This window comes from Doryrhamphus excisus, chromosome 21 (genome assembly GCF_030265055.1).
Source record: "Doryrhamphus excisus isolate RoL2022-K1 chromosome 21, RoL_Dexc_1.0, whole genome shotgun sequence".
NCBI classification, from domain to species: Eukaryota; Metazoa; Chordata; class Actinopteri; order Syngnathiformes; family Syngnathidae; genus Doryrhamphus; species Doryrhamphus excisus.
The window spans coordinates 3,004,480-3,025,628 of record NC_080486.1 but is presented as its reverse complement, the minus strand read 5'-3'; the positions used below and the strand labels follow the sequence as shown (position 1 = coordinate 3,025,628).

Sequence of the window (21,149 nt, the reverse complement as noted above, 5' to 3'; positions counted from 1 at the left end):
AGTACTGTACCTCGGTCATAATTTCAATGCTGATAAGCATATTAATTTCTGTTACTGTAAGATTCTGCTGGATTCTCTCAGGTGGTAGATTGGTCATTTCCCAACCTTATGGTTGCTGGTTCGATCCTCAGTACGAGTATAAGCATTCAACATATTCGGTCTGGCATTTTAAAATCCCAAAATTTCCAAAAAGCAACATTCTTTGATGAATAAATGAACTATGGAAAATCATCCGGTCATCTCCCAATCCAATGGTTGCTGGTTCGATCCTCAGTCCTTGTGTAATTGTTTAACGTTAAAACGTTCACGTAAAAATGTTCAGCTCATGTATCCATAAGGACCTCTAAAAAAAAAAACAAATTGCCATGTTTTTAATCATCTCCCAACCTTATGGTTGCTGGTTCGATCCTCAGTTCTAGTATAACCGTTCAACATATACTATGAACAGTCCAACATTTTAAAATCCCACATTTTGATGGGAAATCATCCACTCATCTCCCAAACCGATGGTTGCTAGTTCGGTCCTCGGTCCTAGTATAACCGTTCAACATATATGAACAGTCCAACATTTTAAAATCCCATATTTTGGTGGGAAATAATCCGGTCATCTCCTAAACTGATGGTTGCTGGTTCGATCCTCTGCCCTTGTGGAATCGTTTAACATTCTGCTGCTAACTACTTCCGTATTTCTCAAATGCTTCAAACCATCCCAACGTAAAAATGTTCAGCTCATGTATCCGTGGTCGTCTCCCAACCTTATGGTTGCTGGTTCGATCCTCAGTTCTATAGTATAACCGTTCAACAGTCCGACATTTTAAATTCCCACATTTTGGTGGGAAATCAATGCTCATCTCCTAAACTGATGGTTGCTGGTTCGATCCTCGGTCCTCGTGGAATCGTTTAACATTCTGCTGCTAACTATTGCCGTATTTCTCAAACGCTTCAAACCATCCCAACGTAAAAATGTTAAGCTCATGTATCTGTGGTCGTCTCCCAACCTTATGGTTGCTGGTTCGATCCTCAGTCCTCGTGTAATCGTTTAACATTCTGCTGCTAACTACTGCCGTATTTCTCAAACGCTTCAAACAATCCCAACGTAAAAATGTTCAGCTCATTTATCCGTGGTCGTCTCCCAAACTTATGGTTGCTGGTTCGATTCCCAGTCAGTTAATAGATTTTATTGGGATCTTTCTACATTTCAGTTCATGAAAAAATGAAAAAAGAGAGGGAGATTCCTCTGATTGTACGAGTGGACACAATGGCAGCTCTGCTTCTTCCACTAAAACACTGGAATAGTTGAGGTGCCATGCAGCCATGTTTTATTAAAGCAAAGCCACTCAGGGTTATAAATACCCCACAGAAAAGCACTAAAACTGGCTCTTCTGTGAAAAAAAATCCTCTTGTTCTAACTGTAAATGTCTGCATATTAGCAAAAGAATAAATAAAAACAATACCAGTGTGATGCAACATGTACCGCTAAGGGGAATCACTGCAATAAAAACATGTTCTGTACATGCCTGCAGGCCGCACCTGCCTGTCTAAGCTACAGCAGTAAAAAAAAAAAGCCAATTCATGAACCCTGCTGACAACACTGGCCCAATTACACTGACAAGGCCAAAACATGAGAGGAGAATACACACAAAGCCGTAGACACACAAACAGAGACGATGAGCCAAGAGGACAAGGAGGAGGAGAAAGAGGAGGAAAGCACCGCCATGGCTCAGACAACCATGACAATTAATATTAAGGAATTGTGGTGGAAAAAAAAAAAAAAACAACACACGCATCTTCAAAAAGACGAAACGTTGGCTCTTGGAGAGCACAATATCTCAACACAAGCAGGACTACATTTCATTAAGATATTGCTGTGATCGTGACGTTGCTTTCTCAGGTCTCCAAACACACATAAACACCCAACAGTGTGCATTTAATTGCCCTTAAACGTGTCGGAAAACATCTTATTACTTAATAATAACCTGGTCTCTTGTCTAGGCTGCTTTCTTTAGAGTCAGAGGTACATTTATTTATCTTTTGGACAACTTTAAAGCACATTTGGATTCGATTAAATAGGGTTTAATCTCTAAATCGATTAATCTGAAGGTGGTTGTTTCGATTAATCGAGTAATCGGTTTGGTCTGCTCGCATCAATGACTCAGGAAATTAATAAATATTCACATTTGAGAGGCTGATAGCAGACATTTGTTTAATTAAACACCAAAATAGTTGTTGATTAACTGGATAACTGATTATTAAATGGATTAATTGTTGAAGCTATTGAAATAATACAATATGTTGCAGAAAGGCAGAATAATATTCATTTTTAACATACTTGTTTCAAATACAGAAAATTTAGACAAATTCAACAATTTTTTATTGTTGGACAAATAAAAGAAAAATAAATTTAATATATTTAATAAATATATTTATTTAATAAAATAAATTTTTATTTTATATTTAATAAAATATAATTAATTTCTGTTATAAATTACCATAAAACGTATCATGGCTTTTATTTTTTTTGCAGATATACAAAAAATAAATTGATTTTTAAAATGTTTTAAGAAGTTCAAAACATATAACTCAAATAAAAGAATAAAAATAAATAAAATAACATTTAATTTTATATCTAATAAAATAGAATTTAATTGAAATTGCCATAAAACGTGTCATTTTTTTGCAGATATACACAAAATAAATTGATTTTTTAAATGTTTTAAGAAGTTCAAAACATATAAATCAAATAAATGAATAAAACTAAATAAAATAAAATGAATTAAAATATATTCAATTAAAAGTTGAATAAGCTCTGCTTTTTCCTTCTCCTTTTCAGCCATGATAACGTGCAAAAAGATACATTTAAACGTAGACAAAGAATTAGGAATATGTCAAAGTCTTGTTGTTTCCAGCCAAACTAAACTAAAAGTGATTGGGGGGGTGGGGGGGGGTATAGGGGTATAAATAATTTGTAGCAAAGCTACCTTACGTGTTGACTATAAATGTTACAAAAAGAAGCAAACATGGAGCATCACCAAAAAAGCCTCATCGACCAAGACCTGAGTCCAAAACCCTTACAGAATTCCAAGACATCCATCCAGCGGTCCGCCTACTTTTTTTACAAAGTGGAAGTTTTCAAGGAGGGGCAACATCACGCAACATGCGGGATGGCGGGGATGGCGGGATAACGGTGCGGCATCGTTCCCCTTACCTGGTTATAGCTGTGCACGGCTCCTCCGACCTGCCCGCTGCGCTGAGGAGAAGCTGCGGAGATGTTGTCGCTAAGGGCGAGGGTCTGGTTGCTATGGTAGCTGGCAGAGTACTGAAGCGAAGCCTCCGGGGTGGAGTTAAGCTGCAAGGAACTCTGGGAGAGAAGCGCTGGTCCTACGAACGACACAGACAGGAGTCGGTCGGATGGGAGGATGTCGTGTGTGTGTGTGGATGGGAAGGCTGAGGAACGGGAAGAGGAGGGGGGGGGATTCAAAGAGCAGTCATGGTAAAGAGTGAAACGGGGAAGAGAGCAAGAGAGAGGGGGGGGGGAGCAATTTAGAGCAGATAGTGCAGCAGTGCAGCACTCCGAGTTGGAGATGGCATACATAATTTATTAGCAGAGGGAAAGAGAAACAGAGGAACAGAGAACATGGGAGGAGGAGGGAGAGATGTGGCGAGGAAGGCTGAAAAGAAGTTGTAATAGACAACCCGAAATCTTGCCCCCCCCCACTGTTAAAAGTTACCTGCCGACTCCGACGAACCTCCGCTTGAACCCTTTCTTCAGGAGACACGGAAGTTATACTTGGGTGAAGAATTGTCAGAGCACATTGAGATGCCTTCATGCCTCCAAGCGGCGTCGGAAATCTCAATTATTTTATAATTGAGCGGAATAAAAACTCAAAAGTAAGTAAAGTAGTAAAAAAGAAGTTATTCTCCCTCGCATCCAGTGTGGAAGCGGTAAATTTTCAACCCTTTAAGTTGAAATTACAGTAGATAAATTGGAGCCTGGGCTGCACGGCGGACGAGTGGTTAGCGCGTAGACCTCACAGCTAGGAGACCAGGGTTCAATTCCACCCTCGGCCATCTCTGTGTGGAGTTTGCATGTTCTCCCTGTGCATGCGTGGGTTTACTCCGGTTTCCTCCCACATTCCAAAAACATGCTAGGTTAATTAGCGACTGGAATGAATGTGAGTGTGAATGGTTGTTTGTCTATATGTGCCCTGTGATTGGCTGGCCACCAGTCCAGGGTGTACCCCGCCTCTCGCTTGAAGACAGCTAGGATAGGCTCCAGCACCCCTGTGACCCTTGTGAGGATAAGTGGTACAAAATGAATGAATGAATAATAATAATAATAACTAATCAGTGTGAAGTTGGTGTTGTTATTATAAGTGGTTAGCACGCAGGCCTCACAGCTAGGAGACCCAGGGTTCAATTCCACCCTCGGCTATCTCTGTGTGGAGTTTGCATGTTCTCCCCCGTGCATGAGTGGGTTTTCTCTGAGTAATCCGGTTTCGTCCCAAATTCCAAAAAACATGCTAGGTTAATTAGCGACTCCAAATTCCCTATAGGTATGAATGTGAGTGTGAATGGTTGTTTGTCTATATGTGCCCTGTGATTGGCTGGCCACCAGTCCTGGGTGTACCCCGCCTCTCGCCCGAAGACAGCTGGGATAGGCTCCAGCGCCCCCCGCGACCCTTGTGAGGAAAAGTGGTAAAAAATTAATGAATGAGTTCTCCTCCTATTTTGTGTGGAAGTGGTAACTTTTTGGCTTCTTATTTTGTCTTTCCCCACCTTCAGCCATCTCTGTGTGGAGTTTGCATGTTCTCCCCGTGCATGCGTGGGTTTTCTCCGGGTACTCCGGTTTCCTCCCACATTCCAAAAACATGCTAGGTTAATTAGCGACTCCAAATTGTCCATAGGTATGAATGTGAGTGTGAATGGTAAGATGGTAAGTCTATGCTGCCATACAAACTGTACTCCGACTACTCTAGTCTTCTGATTGTGTGCCAGGGAGTTTATTTTTCCAAAATCTCGGAATAGTCAACGGTGTGGATCGGTGATCTGCATTTCTGTTCATATCACGTTGTGTTTTATTCAAGGGCAGTTAGGTCCGTGACTTGTGCTCTCATCGCTCATAAATATTACATGGGGCGCCTATTTTTACTCTCTGGCCGTCGCTTGTCATTCCCAACAAAAGGATTGACACGCTTGCGATGTGTTTAATCACAGCTCTTAGGTAGGATGTTCAATTACTTCTTTCAAAGAAAAAAAGGGACGAATAATGAATAAGCAGGGGAATGGCTGTGGTGCAAAATCATATTTAAAAATGATAAATAAGTAGGAATACACACAAGATATATTTGTTTATATTTTTACTATATAAAGATATGTATATATGCTAACATCTCAGCTACTGATTTGACTTTATTTCGTGATATCGCTACTTTTTTCCAGCCTAATTCTCCAAAAATCAGCACTTTATCCTTTAAAATTGCATTTATTTTAAAATTTCAAGTTATTGTGAAATTATTGTTATGCTTGTAAATATTGTTGTCATTACATTATTCTAATATTTCTGCTTTAAATTGCCGTTCTTTTTCATTTTTTCTCATTTTTGTCAGTTTTCTTGTTTAATTGTATTTTTTTTATAATTTTTTAAATTATTGAATTTTTTTAATTTAAATGTGTTGAAAAACAATAAAAATAAAGAAAAATACAGTCACAGGCTGCAAAATATTCATTTTAAATGATATGTAAAATAAAACTATATTATATATTATTTAAAATATAGTTTTATATTTTTTATTGATTTAAAAACAAATGTTTATATATATAATATATAATATATATTATTTAAAATAAATAATTTAATATTTTTTATTGAATTAAAAATAAATTTCATTGTTTTTTTTAACAAAAAAATGTCTGACAAATTTCATATAATAGAGCAAAAGCAGGCTAATAAGCAAGCCAATAAGCAGGCTAATACTAGCCTATTATTTTTTTTAATGTCTGCTACATTTGAGATAACTACCATAACTATAAATAAAAAAAAATAAAAAAAATAAAAAAAATAAAAATAAAATTATTTATTTTAAATAATATAATATAAAATAATATTATATATTATTTAAAATAAATAATAGTTTTTATTTATTTAAAAACAATTTCATAATAATTATTATAAAATTTTAATTTATTTTTTAATTCATAATTATAATAATATTTTATAATTATATAAATATAATATAATTATAATATACATAATAATAATATTACATTATTTAAGGGGGCTTAAGAACATTTTAGGGCTAATTAAAATATGCCTAATGATGCCACCGACCAGGACAGCAAGTAAACATTGACGAATGGGCGTCAACGAGCGTCAACCACACCAAAACAAACGTGTTCTTATTTGGTAGTCTCTATCATCCTATGGCTCTCTCTCCCTGTGAGCCTGCGGACTCCGATCAAACTCTGAGGTTTCTCGCCTTCACAAAATGCTCGTCTTATCCCATCCCCATGCAAAGCCTGGCTTTTTATAAATTATTAACACATACATTGTTTGAGTCGGCGCTCTCGGAGCCGTCAAAGCTAGCTTTTGGTGTTTTTTGCGGTATGAAAAAACTCGAAAGATATGCACATGTTTGTTGAGTCGGTGCATGTGAGGAGAAAAAAAGCGGGTTGTGGAAGTCGGGGGTTGAACAGGTGTTCCATGCATTTATAATTAGCTGTGTGTGTGTGTGTGTCTATGACACATTACACATATCTCCGAATATGAAAGATTCACAACTTGGCATACATACATAGATAATGGAGATTCATATTTTTCACCCCCCACCCCCCGCCCCCCCATTGCATGATAAGTTGAATTTATCTGCATCACCACATTGAGCTACATGTGAGAGCGTCCCGTTTGCAAAACAGCTGGAAGAGCCACAATAGCAGCAATCACAAAGGCATCACATTCCATAAAAGCGCTATTCTATTTCCTATTTCCTGTTAGCATGATACGGCTTTCAAATGATCTCTCGCTACGTTGCATGTGCTTACACATGCAAAAACCTGTTTCTTATCTAAACAAACCAGCGGTAAAAACGTGTCAGACCTCGCCGGCTTTTGAGCTATCGCGGCCAGAATAGACATTAGCATTAGCATACGCTACATTTACTGTACAGTATACATCATGTTTGCATAATGAGAAACCGTTCATCATATCTGGCGTGCATCAATTTTATGTTCTTTAATGTTGCCTACTTGGTTTGTACCATTTGCACATTCATGCATTGTACAAAACAAGAACACAGATTCTCAACCGGTGGATCCGGACCCAAAAATGGGTCATAGGCCCATCTGGGTGGGTAAAATACAAAGTAACATGTTACAATAAGGTACACAAAATTACAGTAGTTAATGAGGAACGAACCTACCTACCTAACCCTAACCACTACTCAGTTCTTCCTCAGTAACTACTCTACTCATTAGTTTCTCATTAGTACTTCATTAGTTCCACAGTAACTACTCTAAATGTATGTCCCTTAGTCCCTCAGTAATTACTCTACTCATTAGTTCCTCATTAGTACTTCATTGGTTCCTCAGTAACTACTCTAAATATATGTCTCTTAATTCCTCAGTAACTACTCTTCTCATTCGTACTTTAGTTCCTTATCAACTACTCTACTCTTTAGTACGTCATTAGTTCCTCAGTAACTACTCTAAATGCATGCCCCTTAGTTCCTCAGTAACTACTCTTCTCATTCGTACTTTAGTTCCTTATCAACTACTCTACTCTTTAGTACTTCATTCGTTCCTCAGTAACTACTCTACTCATTAGTTCCTCTTTAGTTCTCCATTAGTTCCTCAGTGACTACTCTACTCGTTAGTACTTCAGTTCCTTATCAACTACTCTACTCTTTAGTACTTCATTAGTTCCTCAGTAACTACTCTACTCATTAGTTCCTCTTTAGTACTTCATTAGTTCCTCAGTAACTACTCTACTCATTAGTTTCTCTTTAGTTCTCCATTACTTCCTCAGTAACTACTCTAAATCTATGTCCCTTAGTTCCTCAGTAACTACTCTACTCGTTAGTACTTCAGCTCCTTATCAACTACTCTACTCTTTAGTACTTTAATAGTTCCTCAGTAACTACTCTACTCATTAGTTCCTCTTTAGTACTTCATTATTTCCTCAGTAACTACTCTACTCATTAGTTCCTATTGAGTTCTTCATTAGTTCCTCAGTAACTACTCTACTCATTAGTTCCTATTTAGTTCTTCATTAGTTCCTCAGTAACTACTCCACTCATTAGAACTGTAGTTCCTTAACTATTCTACTCTTTAGTACATCATTAGTTCCTCAATAACTACTCTAAATGCATGCCCCTTTGTTCCTCAGTCACTACTCTACTTGTTAGTACTTTAGTTCCTTGTCAACTACTCCACTCTTTAGTACTTCATTAGTTCCTCAGTAACTACTCTAAATGTATGCGCCTTACTCATTAGTGCTTCATTAGTTTTAGTGTTAGCCCGATTCAGGTTCCACAAACATGCTGATAAACACACTCACGTTCCACGCTGTCAAGGATTCCTGATTCCTGGAGGGAACGGATGCAGGAATCCACCAACTCCAAACCGGTGGTCAACTCATCCTCAATATCCTTTTGTCCATCTGCTGAGGGAAGACAACATGCCGTGTCATAACTGAATTTGGCTTTGATTATCGTACAGTAGGAACACAACCAATGTTGTAACACCGACAAGGAGCAAAGTGCTCCGCCTCCGGTGATCATGGTCTTACCTTGAGCATTCCAACGAAACTGCTCATCTGCCGAACTGCAAAAGAAGGAAAACACACAAAAAAAGAGACATTACTTTGTTGCAAACAAAAAACTGCATGTCTTACCTCAACTTATAACACAACACTCATAAGTCAAAGCATCCTCTTTCACACAAACGCCGATTTCACTTGGTGACATGGCACTGCATAATGCGTCTCGACACTTGTTAAACAGTGACAACAGAATGGAGGCATTTCAAATCAACATGAAATTGACCATTTTCAGTGTCAAATAAATGTCTATTTAGAAAGGAAACGCAGACTTTGCTTTGTAATGGCTTTAAAACAGTGGAACCTTGGTTAGCATCAGAAGGTCCGACTCTAACTGAAACGCACTCAAACCAAATACATTTTTCCCATTAGAAAAATTATAATTGTACATGCAGAAAACAATTGAAAACACACAAATGACAGATGAAAGGGATAAATTAATATTGAAGACATATTTCGTCATAAAAATACATAAAGAACACACTCATGGAGTGTATTAACATTGACAAGATGTGTGGCATATTGTACACTAACCAGAAAATGTATGCAAATACAGTCATAGATTTTCAACACAGACTTTGCATTGCAATTGCCATAAAACAGTGGAACCTTGGTTAGCATCAGAAGGTCCGACTTTAACTGAAACGTACTCAAACCAAAGACATTTTTCCCATTAGAAAAATTATAATTTTACATGCAGAAAACAATTGAAAACGCATATAAATGGTAAACGTGCGCAAATATAGTCATAGATTTTCAACACAGACTTTGCTTTGCAATGGCCTTGAAACAGTGGAACCTTGGTTAGCATCAGAAGGTCCGACTCTAACTGAAACGTACTCTAACCAGATACATTTTCCATTCAGAAAAATGATAATTTTACATGCAGAAAACAATTGAAAACGCATATAAATGGTGAACGTACGCAAATATAGTCATGGATTTTCAACACAGACTTTGCTTTGCAATGGCCATAAAACAGTGGAACCTTGGTTAGCATCAGAAGTTCCGACTCTAACTGAAACGTACTCAAACCAAAGACATTTTTCCCATTAGAAAAATTATAATTTTACATGCAGAAAACAATTGAAAACGCATATAAATGGTAAACGTACGCAAATATAGTCATAGATTTTCAACACAGACTTTACTTTGCAATGGCCTTGAAACAGTGGAACCTTGGTTAGCATCAGAAGGTCCGACTCTAACTGAAACGTACTCTAACCAAATAAATTTTTTGCATAAAAAAAATTATGATTTTACATGCAGAAAACAATTTAAAACGCATATAAATGACAGATGAAAGGGATAAATGAATATTAAAGACATATTTTGTAATAAAAATACATCAAGAACACACTTGGACTTATGCAGTGTATTATTGTACACTAACCAAAACATGTACGCAAATAGTCATAGATTTTCAACACAGACTTTGCATTGCAATTGCCATAAAACAGTGGAACCTTGGTTAGCATCAGAAGGTCCGACTCTAACTGAAACGCACACTTTACATAACCGTCACTTCCAAGCGTTTAAATCTCACGGCGCCCTCTGCCGTTCCGAGTCGACATTTCCTGCCGACTTGCTGCGCCGCAGATTTTTGGCACGGAGCACGGAGCGTCATTTTTATGGATCTGTCCTTTGTGATGATATACATCCGCCCACTGATGGTTGTCATAACAACCATCAGTGCTTCATCATTGTCAGGGTGACACGATAACTAGAAGCTGTCAATCAGAGCAGACGGCTTTGTCTTTGTGTGTGTTTGTGTAGGTTTCTGCTTTTTTTGTGTGACGATTTTGTGTACCGTAAAAAAAAGGTAAAAGTTGTGTTCCGGTATCATGTGGTGTTATATTTTTTTTATACTTTTTATACCAGAAAGCCGTCTATTGTGCTACCTCCCTGCGGGTGCTGAAGACAAACTTTTGTGAATGTTGACAGTTCAACGGTCCGGTTGGAAGACAAACAAAACTTGTCAAAGTTTTTGACTGAAAGCACCTTCAATGCGTGGCTGCTGACAGCTGCGACAAAGAGGAGCCATTTGCACTCAAAACGGGAGAAAACAATGCGACACGGGACAGAAAATGCGGCTCTCACTGCATTCTTAAAAGGGGAACCATTATGCTCATTTTTGTTGTGGCTGCACGGTGGAGGAGTGGTTAGCGTGCAGAGCTCGCAGCTAGAAGACCCAAGTTCAATTCCACCCTTGGCCATCTCTGTGTGGAGTTTGCATGTGTGGGTTTTCTCAGAATATTCCAGTTTCTAAAATTAGCGACTCCAAATTGTCCATAGGTAAGAATGTGAGTGTGAATGGTTGTTTGACTATATGTGCCCTGTGATTGGCTGGCCACCAGTCCAGGGTTTACCCCGCCTCTCTCTTGCCCGAAGACAGCTTGGATAGGCTCCAGCACCCCCTTTGTGAGGATAAGTGGTAGAAAATGAATGAATGTATTGAATTGTGGACTCCTATAGAGCAGTTACACACAATAGCTTTCTAGATCTTATAGAATCTGCACCTATTCCAGCGACATTTTCTTGGATTTGTCCTTCCCGCCGAAATGGTCTGTTTTAACGTCTTCCACACAGAATATAAACAGGATTTTTACTTCTTATGGGAAGAAGTGATTCGGTTAGAGTGTGTTTTGGTTAGAGTCGGACCTTCTGGAGTTAAGTTTATGTTCTACAATACCACACAAACACTTACAATCCATGTTTTTCACAGATTCCAGATTGGATTTGTGTTTTAACGTCTTCCAAACAGAATATAAATAGGCTTTCTACTTCTTATGGGAAGAAGTGATTCGGTTAGAGTGTGTTTTGGTTAGAGTCGGACCTTCTGGAGCTTCTACAATACCCCACAAACACTTACAATCCATTTTTTTCACAGATTCCAGATTGGATTTGTGTTTTGACATCTTCCACACACAATATAAACAGGCTTTCTTCTGGGAAGAAGTGATTCAGTTAGAGTGTGTTTTGGTTAGAGTCGGACCTTCTGGAGTTAACTGTTAAACACTTACAAATCCATGTTTTTTCCACAGATTCCAGACCAAAAGGATCTTTAACAGCTCGTTGCCGCATACAAACTACTGGCGTGCGTACAATTGTGTCGTAATTGCCGTGTCATAAACGCATGAGTCTCAGGTTAGTGTGATGCGTTCGGCTATGGAGCATCTGCTCTGCTGTGTGTGTGTGTGTCTGAATCACCCAGCTATTATAGCTATCATGGCAGTTAAGCGATCGCTGCCTTGCACCCATACAGATAAGATAAACTTTATTAATCCCCGAGAAGGGGAAATGCATTTGTTTTAGCATAAAAGAATGCACACACACATTCATGAAAGCCTATGGCAGGAAGGACTTGCGGAATATCTGCATGCATAATTCACCAGCGACGTGTGCCCTGACACGGGCTGTGTCCTGTGTTATTATGAGTGGGAAAATTTAAATTATAACTCCGAGGATCATTACAACAAGATGTTATGACATAATGCACGGGTACAGATTAAAAGCTTTGCGTTCCCTTGGTGAGAAGTTGCAATGCAAGTATATTCCAACTCAATACACAAATATGGGATAAAACATGGAGTAGTCAGTGTACAGCTGAAAACGAAGCTACCATACGGCCTAGTCCCCCCCAAGAGATGGGATCATGCTCTCATGCGCTGAGAATTAATGTTTCCCTTCAGTGAACCGCAGCTCCCCACTGTGCCAGCAGCTGTCATGCAGCCCGACACCATAGCGCTACCACCACCAGGCTTGACTGGAAGCAAGACGCTATTTATCTTGGCACTCACTTGTGTTTGCACTGGGGGGGCTCAAACCTTGTCCACTGAGGGTCATGCAGGGGAAAATGCAAGTAGGCGAGTGTCATTTTTAGATTTAGGAAAATTATGCTATTTGTTGTTAATATTTTAGGAAGAAAGGTTCATCTCAGATTTTTGATAGAAGTGAAAAAGTATCAACGACACTGTTTTTTTTTTTCATTTAAAATGTTTTTAATATTTTTAATTTTCTTAAATAAGCCTTATGTATGTTTATTGTACATTATAACTTTTTTCAAAACCTAATTTTCCAGAAATTACAACTTGATTTATTATTATTATTATTAATTTTATTTTATTGTATTGTATTTATCTTATTTTCTATTTTATTTTATTATTTTTATTATTTTATTTTTATATTTTTATTTATCATATTAAAAACTTAAAAATGTTAATATTTTATTAACTATTTTATTTATTTTTTATTAATATTTATACTAATAAATGCTTATTTTTCCTCATAGCATTATAATGTTTTTCCACATAAAATGACACCTTTTTTCTCTTTATGTTTCCACTTGTAAAATTGTAAAAAATATTTTCTTGTAAAATTTGTGCTGATTTCCTAATTTTCCCCATGAAATTATATTTTTAGAATGTGCCAAATAAAAAATAAAAAACAGGGTGCAACAAATGGCCCCGGGGCCACACTTTGGGCACCTGGGCTGTATGGCCCAATATTTCAGGCTTGAAATATTTCCAAAGTTACACCATAGAAAACATGTTTACGACCTTCTAAGTATGATTTTACCATTATTTTAGCCGTTTTGATATCTTTAGAATACACACAAAAGAGAAAGACATGCGTCTTCATGATGGGCAACATTCCCAAAATAGCGCAGTTGTCCTTTAAATGGGGATTCACTCACTTTGTTTAGCAAACATTGAACTTAACGTAACGTTATGCATTTACATATGAATGGGAATACGGGACTTCCGAACCTCATGGATATAAAAGTCCAAGGAATGAAATGGGCCTACAGTACAGTTTAATTTGCGTTTCAAAGGAACGTTTGTTTGACAGGGGAAGCATTTTCTTGTCAGTCATGAGCATAAAAAAAAAAATGGGGAAAAATTAAAATGTTATATGAGCCGTCAACGCCGTCGACACACATACAGAGAAATGAAGCCAAAAAATATCATTTAAAAATGATGGATTGTCAATCTCAATGTTGGGCCGATGAGTAATCAATCACCGCTATTGTTGACTTCACGCATTCTTGTCGCGGAGTGCTGCATCCTGTTTGTCCGTTGCCACTCACATTTGATGTCTTAGTTGGAGTCTCGGAGCTTCGGGGGCCGAGGCAGCCGAAATCACTCAACCCACCAGGGATAATCTAACGTATGATTTAGAGGGAGGGCGCTATCAGTAGCTTTTACTTCAGAGGAAGACTGTTATTGTGTCGCCGCATGTGATGGAGGTGTGTGCCTGTAAGCTGTGTCTCTTTATGAACCCCCCGCAACCCCCCCCACACTGGCTTGAGACGCGTGATTCTCACCCTGCCAAATTCTGTGACAACAATTTAGGAGGAAATGGTGCAAAAACGTCCAAGATATATTTGGGTCAAGTTGCATTAGCCTAGCTACATCCGTGTAGGTGTCCGCTAACATGACAGCACGACATTAAAAGAAAGAATTTCCTTACTTTTTCAACTGCATGCCATACTTTGTCAATGTAATGTAATTTCCCATAATAATTATTCTTTAAAAAAAAATATATATATATATATATATATATATATATATTTATTATATATTTTATATTATATTATTTACAAGTCTCCGCTAACATGACAGCACGACATTAAAAGAAAGAATTTCCTTACTTTTTCAACTTCATGCTACGTATACTTTCTGTCAATGTAAGGTCTATTTCCCATAATAATTATTCTTGGAAAAAAATATCATTTTTATATACATTTATTTATTATATATTTTATATTATATTATTTTATAATTAATCATTATTAATAAAGTAAATTTAATAAATTATTTTATTATATTTGATATTATATTATTTTATATTTAATAAGTATTAATAATTTAAATTTGACAAATTATTTTATTATATATTTTATAATATATTATGTATTATATTATTTTATAATTAATAATCATTAATACATTAAATTTAATTTATTTTTTATATTTTATATTATTTTATATTTATTAATGTTAATAATTTAAATTTAACAATTTTTTATTATATATTTTATAATATATTATTTCTTATATTATTTTATATTTACTAATTAGTAATAAATTAAATGTAATATATTATTTATTATATTTTTATATTATTTATTATATTATTTTATATTTAATAATTAATCAATTTAATTTAAAAAATTATTTTATGATATTTTTATATTATATTTTTGCATTTTTATGGTGTTTTTCTTATTGTCTTGTTTAATGCTATTTTACAATAATGCCGAGGGCGTTTAAAAAAACAGCCGCAGGGCATGAATGGTTTAAGCCCATAGATGGAGCGAATCAATATGAAGCAAAGTCAAACAGTTCAACGTCATTTATATAATATTTTTTTAATATAATCTTAGGAGTTAATGCTAAAAAAAATTCTCGTAATATTTTGACTTTATTCCAATAATATTTGGCATCTGTCAATGGGGAATCGAGCTTGAAAGTCAGCTATCTGAACCACTCTTATCCATAGCGACTGAACGACAATCCATCATGTGGAGTAAATATGCAAATCTTAATTATTATTTGAATGAAAAAGGCAACACGTGATTGGATGTAGCGTCATTGAATTCATCACAAGAGTATAAACTATCACACGGTCATTTACTGTAAACCAATCACTCATGGTTCACATATCTGCGGCGCCACGGCGGCGAATGAGCCGCGAGAAAGATAAATAACACAAATAACCGAGCGTAGGTGCGATATTTGATGAGGCTGTACTCGTACGCGTGTATAGTATATATATATATATATACAGTATTTATTTACAGCAGAGTGAGGCTGATGGATGAGAAGGATAGGATGTGACATGCGGGGGGGGCCCTGGGACTGGCGGTTTTTAATTAAGTGGCGGGAGAGGAGCTGGCTGGTCCGCCTATAACAATATATCATCACGTCTGCTCCGCAATGACTCAACAACTCCATCGACGACCTGGAACGCACAAGCGCATGCAGGAACCATCTGGCAACCGGAACTTGGGATTGATACTGCTACAAGTATTTTGCACGCACTACATATATAACAATAAAATAAAAAGCCACACATGCCGATATGCTAGTATGCTAAGAGGTTATGTATATTTAAAGAAAAAACAGCATGTAGATGAAAAAGCTTCAACTTCACTCTTTGGGCCGCACGGTGCATGCGTGGGTTTACGCCGAAAATTCCAGTTTCTTTCCCTATTCCAAAAACATGCTAGGTTAATTGTTAATTGGCGACTCCAGATTGTCCAATTGCCCTATGATTGGCTGCCGACCACTTCAGGGTGTACCCAGTCTCTCAGCTCTCAGCTGGGATAGGCTCCAGCGTACCTCCGCAACCCTAGTGAGGATAAGCGGCATAAAAAAAAAGTATTTTGTCGCCATTTTTGCTGTTTTTATTTGAATTATTTCAACGTGCTTTTTAAATAATTCTTGTAAATTCACTTCTTGTAATATTTATACTTTATTTCCATAAAATTTGGCTTTTCTTTCAACTCTTTGCTACTAAAATGTCATTTATATAATATTATTATTATTTATTATTATTATATTATATATTATCTTATTTATATTATATTATTTATTATATTATCTTGTAAATTTATTCTAAAAAAAATTATTGTAATGTTTTGACTTTATTCCCATAATATTTGGACTTTTCTTTCAACTCTTTGCTACTAAACTGTCATTTATAAAATATTATTTAATGTAATCTTCAGAGTTTATTCTCAAAAAAATATTTCTCATAATGTTTTGACTTTATTCCCATAATATTTTGACTTTGCTTTCAACTCTTTGTTACTAAACTGTCGTTTATAAAATATTATTTAATATAATCTTAGGAGTTTATTCTAAAAAAAAAATTCTCGTAATATTTTGACTTTATTCCCATAATATTTGGATGTTATTCTTGTGACATTATTCCTCCAAAAATAAAATTAAAATTAATTTTTTCTTTAACATTGTATTAAAATGTAAGCTCCTAAAATAATATAAAATATTATAACCTCTTTCTCATAAAATTAGGACTTTTTTACTTATTCAGTAGAGTAAAGTTGCAATGGGCCAATAAAAAAAAAAAGTTAAAGTACAGTTTCCAAGCAACAGAGCTTTTTTTCCGGTCACTCACACACACCAGTGACATAGCCAGGAAATACCAACAGAATAGAATCAGTAACTTTATAACATTGTTTGAAGCCTCTTTAGCCGCTTTTATGGTCAACAAAGTATTTATTGTAGTACTTTGCTTTTACAAAAACTACACCAACAATATTCCAAGGAGAGAAAATCATGCTCATAATTTTTTTTTATTTTTTTTTTTAATGTAATTAAGGTGCAGGGAACTTCGGCACAGTGGAGCCCACTCAGCACACATCAGCATTTTGGATGTGGGGTGGAAAAAAAACAATGTACATTAGTATAAATACTTCTCTTGCGTATTTAGTATTACCCGAGTTGGACCCAACCAACATGATTTATGATGCTGCTATGCAAAAACACCAGATAGGAAATACTATGGCGTCAGGTGTGTTGTTATATAAAATATTATAGCAAAATTATCCCCAAAAAACTCGTATTGAAAATGTTTATACTACTCTGACTTTTTTTTTTTCTCCATTTTGCCATTCACTGTCAATGTTTTGGTTGCAATGTTTCTCTCACTTTCTATGACACACTCTTTTCTCCGGCTGCCTCCCTGGCATGGAAGCATGGTAGCTTCTTATCTATTTTCACCAATATCTGGTGTTGGGGGAAGATAAGCATTCATTTGCATGTTTAATGAAGCAAACACCCCCCCGATTACCCTCAGCGTGGGGACACGCACATGCACATGGGTCGCACGGCAACACACTTCCACACACACACTTCCACACAATGCTACTGTTGCCCCGAAGGCCTCCATCTCTCCTTGCCGCTGACACGGAGTCACCAGCTGCTGACTCCTACAGGAATAAACATGGCCCCCATTTATTTGGCTTCAGGATGACAGGCACATGGACTCTTGGTCCGTGGATGTCATCGCTAACAAACGGCGAGATGGTTTGACATCTTGGAAAGGAACCGATACATTTACAGCACAGAATTTTTTTAGCTGGGAGTTTTCAAAATCGTTTTTTTTTTCCGATTCATTTTTGTGGCTCCGAGGTGCTTTTGATTGGGACCGCCGCACGATGGCTGAATGATTAGCATGTTATATGAAATTTCCGTTTGGGAATCTGGGTGCTGAAGCTTGGTTCCACATTCCAACAACAAGCATTTTAGGTTAATAGAAGACTCTAAATTGTCCAAAAGTTCAAATCATCTGGGATAGGCTCAGGCCATTCCAAAACGTCTCCAAAAATGTGTTATTTTGTGACACGATGCTATCGAAAAATTCAAATTTTTATTGGTATAATCTTTCATTAAGACTATGTGCTATCAGATTATGTTATCTTGTTGGATTTTTGTCAATTTTCAAATGAATAAACATAATTTTTCATGTTATTTGTTAACAAGCTAACATTAGCTTTAAAGCCATTTTCATAGGTATAAACTTCCACTTACACAAAGACTAAGGGCTATTGCGCTAGTTGTTAGCATGCTAGCAACACCTTGAATGTTAACACCTAGCATGTTAGCTTTTTTTTAAACATACTATTTTCATGTTAGGTGTTAGCATGGTAACAATTAGCATATTAACATCGTTAATACGCTAACCTGAGCATGTTAGTATTAATCAATTTCATAGATATGCACTTACATAAAGACTAAGGGCTATTGTACTAGTTGTTAGCATGCTAGCAACATCTCGCATGTTAGATTTTTGATTATTTTTGCCATTTTCAAAGATATGAACTTAAGACTGTTTTCATGTTAGGTGTTAGCATGCTAACAATTAGCATGTTAGCATTGTTAATACGCTAACCTTAGCGTGCTAGTATTAATCCATTTCATAGGTATACACTTACACAAAGACTAAGGGCTATTGTACTAGTTGTTAGCATGCTAGCAACACCTCGCATGTTAACACCAACACCAGCATGTTAGCTTTTTGTTTATTTTTGCCATTTTCAAAGATATGAACTTAAGACTGTTTTCATGTTAGGTGTTAGCATGGTAACAATTAGCATGTTAGCATTGTTAATACACTAACCTGAGCATGTTAATATTAATCAATTTCATCGATATACACTTATACAAAGACTAAGGGCTATTGTAGTAGTTGTTAGCATGCTAGCAACACCTCGCATGTCAACACCAACACCAGCATGTTAGCTTTTTGATTATTTTTGCCGTTTTCAAAGACATGAATCTTCTAATCTAATTGTGTAATCGATTAATCAATTATTTATTGCAGTTCTAATTAGTATGACTAAATTAGTAGAGCAACGCTACATTTCTTTTACAATTGTACTAATTCATATTGTCATATTTGACTTCATTTCAAATATAGCCAACTTTATTTAGAGGACAAGCGGCCAACTTAAAAGAAGATGGCTTCCACCATAAATAGTATTGTGCCACAATAAAAAAAACTGCACTCCCCAAAGCCCGAAGATGCAATTTAAGAGACGAATAGATAGAAGTGTGCGATGAAACAACACGGAGAGGCAGACAGAAAGATAGACAGTACCCCCCCCCCCCCCCCCAAACCCCTCCCACACACACAGCTGGGTGAGGGATGTGCCCACCTGCCACCATTTTTCCTCCTCTTCTTCTTCTTCTGGAAATGCATCATCAGTCATTAGGAGGGAGCGTGACTCTTGCTATCATCATCCCCCCCCCCCCCCTATTTTTTTTTTTTTTTTTTTGCATGCAAACTCCAACATGGTGGATATTTCAAGGTGTGAGGCTGCGGCCTATAATTCCTGTTCTCTCTATGCAGCATTTTGCTAAGTGTATAAAAGCGCCCCGCAGCTAATGGTGTGATGGATCCCTCCATTATCACCCAACTTGGGAAAAAGAGAGTGAGCTATAGCGAGATAAAGGAATCTAATTGGATAGTATTTTAATGGCGGCCAAAACAAGGAAGTGACCAGGGACACAAAGGAATGTATGTAAAAAAAAAAAAGGCTGTAAAACGATAAGCGCCAGTTAAAGAGGAAAGGTTGTCGGTACAGTAGGTCTTGGTCGTGTCCTTTAAATGAACTCGGATGTAAAATGGTGGCCATTTTGGAAATGAAGTAACGCAATACGCTGCGGAAAAGTAGAATATGATGCACTTCCTTCCTTCCTGGTCCTTCCTTCCTTCCTTGATTGGTCCTTCCTTCCTTCCTTGGTCCTTCCTTCCTTGGTCCTTCCTTCCCTGGTCCTTCCTTCCCTCCTTCAAGCCTTCCTTCCTTGGTCCTTCCTTCCTTCCTTCCTTGGTCCTTCCTTCCTTCCTTGGTCCTTCCTTCCTTCAAGCCTTCCTTCCTTCCTTCCTTGGTCCTTCCTTCCTTCCTTGGTCCTTCCTTCCTTCCTTGGTCCTTCCTTCCCTCCTTCAAGCCTTCCTTCCTTCCTTCAAGCCTTCCTTCCTTCCTTCAAGCCTTCCTTCCTTCTTTCAAGCCTTCCTTCCTTCTTTCAAGCCTTCCTTCCTTCCTTGGTCCTTCCTTCCTTGGTCCTTCCTTCCTTCCTTCCTTGGTCCTTCCTTCCTTCCTTCCTTCCTTGGTCCTTCCTTCCTTCCTTCCTTCCTTGGTCCTTCCTTCCTTCCTTGGTCCTTCCTTCCTTCCTTCCTTGGTCCTTCCTTCCTTCCTTCCGTCCTTGGTCCTTCTTTCCTTCCTTGGTCCTTCCTTCCTTCCTTGGTCCTTCCTTCCTTCCTTGGTCCTTCCTTCCCTCCTTCAAGCCTTCCTTCCCTCCTTCAAGCCTTCCTTCCCTCCTTCGTCCTTCCTTCCTTCCTTCGTCCTTCCTTCCTTCCTTCCTTCCTTCCTTGGTCCTTCCTTCCCTCCTTCCTTGGTCCTTCCTTCCTTGGTCCTTCCTTCCCTCCTTCAAGCCTTCCTTCCTTGGTCCTTCCTTCCTTCCCTCCTTGGTCCTTCCTTCCTTCCCTCCTTGGTCCTTCCTTCCTTCCCTCCTTGGTCCTTCCTTCCTTCCTTCCTTCCTTCAAGCCTTCCTTCCTTCCTTCAAGCCTTCCTTCAAGCCTTCCTTCCATCCTTCAAGCCTTCCTTCCATCCTTCAATCCTCCCTTCACTATTCCTAGCACCTTCATTGTCGCAATGGTTTCCTCATAGCGAACCAGTACATTCTATATTTAGATGCGTCCTGTCACAGAAGGCCTGATGAAGGACAGGGAAATGAGCGTTGATGTTACAAAAAGGTTAGCATGGTCTCATTGAACGGTATCACATATCCTCTGATCACTCAGTCAT

At 37.4% G+C, this 21,149-nt stretch overlaps 1 protein-coding gene across 5 annotated transcripts in view; it reads right to left on the bottom strand.

Moving 5' to 3' along the window:
- Window positions 1–21,149, bottom strand: part of ctnnd2a (catenin (cadherin-associated protein), delta 2a) — a 224,416-nt gene that overhangs the window by 126,809 nt on the left and 76,458 nt on the right. For 3 of the 5 annotated variants that reach the window (XM_058060561.1, XM_058060564.1, XM_058060563.1), the window contains exons 4-6: window positions 8,783–8,817; window positions 8,552–8,656; window positions 3,206–3,378 (exon numbers count right to left, since the gene is read on the bottom strand). In XM_058060561.1, coding sequence (XP_057916544.1) covers window positions 3,206–3,378; window positions 8,552–8,656; window positions 8,783–8,817 — 313 coding nt within the window. The remainder of the gene's footprint in view (window positions 1–3,205; window positions 3,379–8,551; window positions 8,657–8,782; window positions 8,818–21,149) is intronic. The other 2 variants (XM_058060562.1, XM_058060565.1) reach the window with 1 other exon arrangement.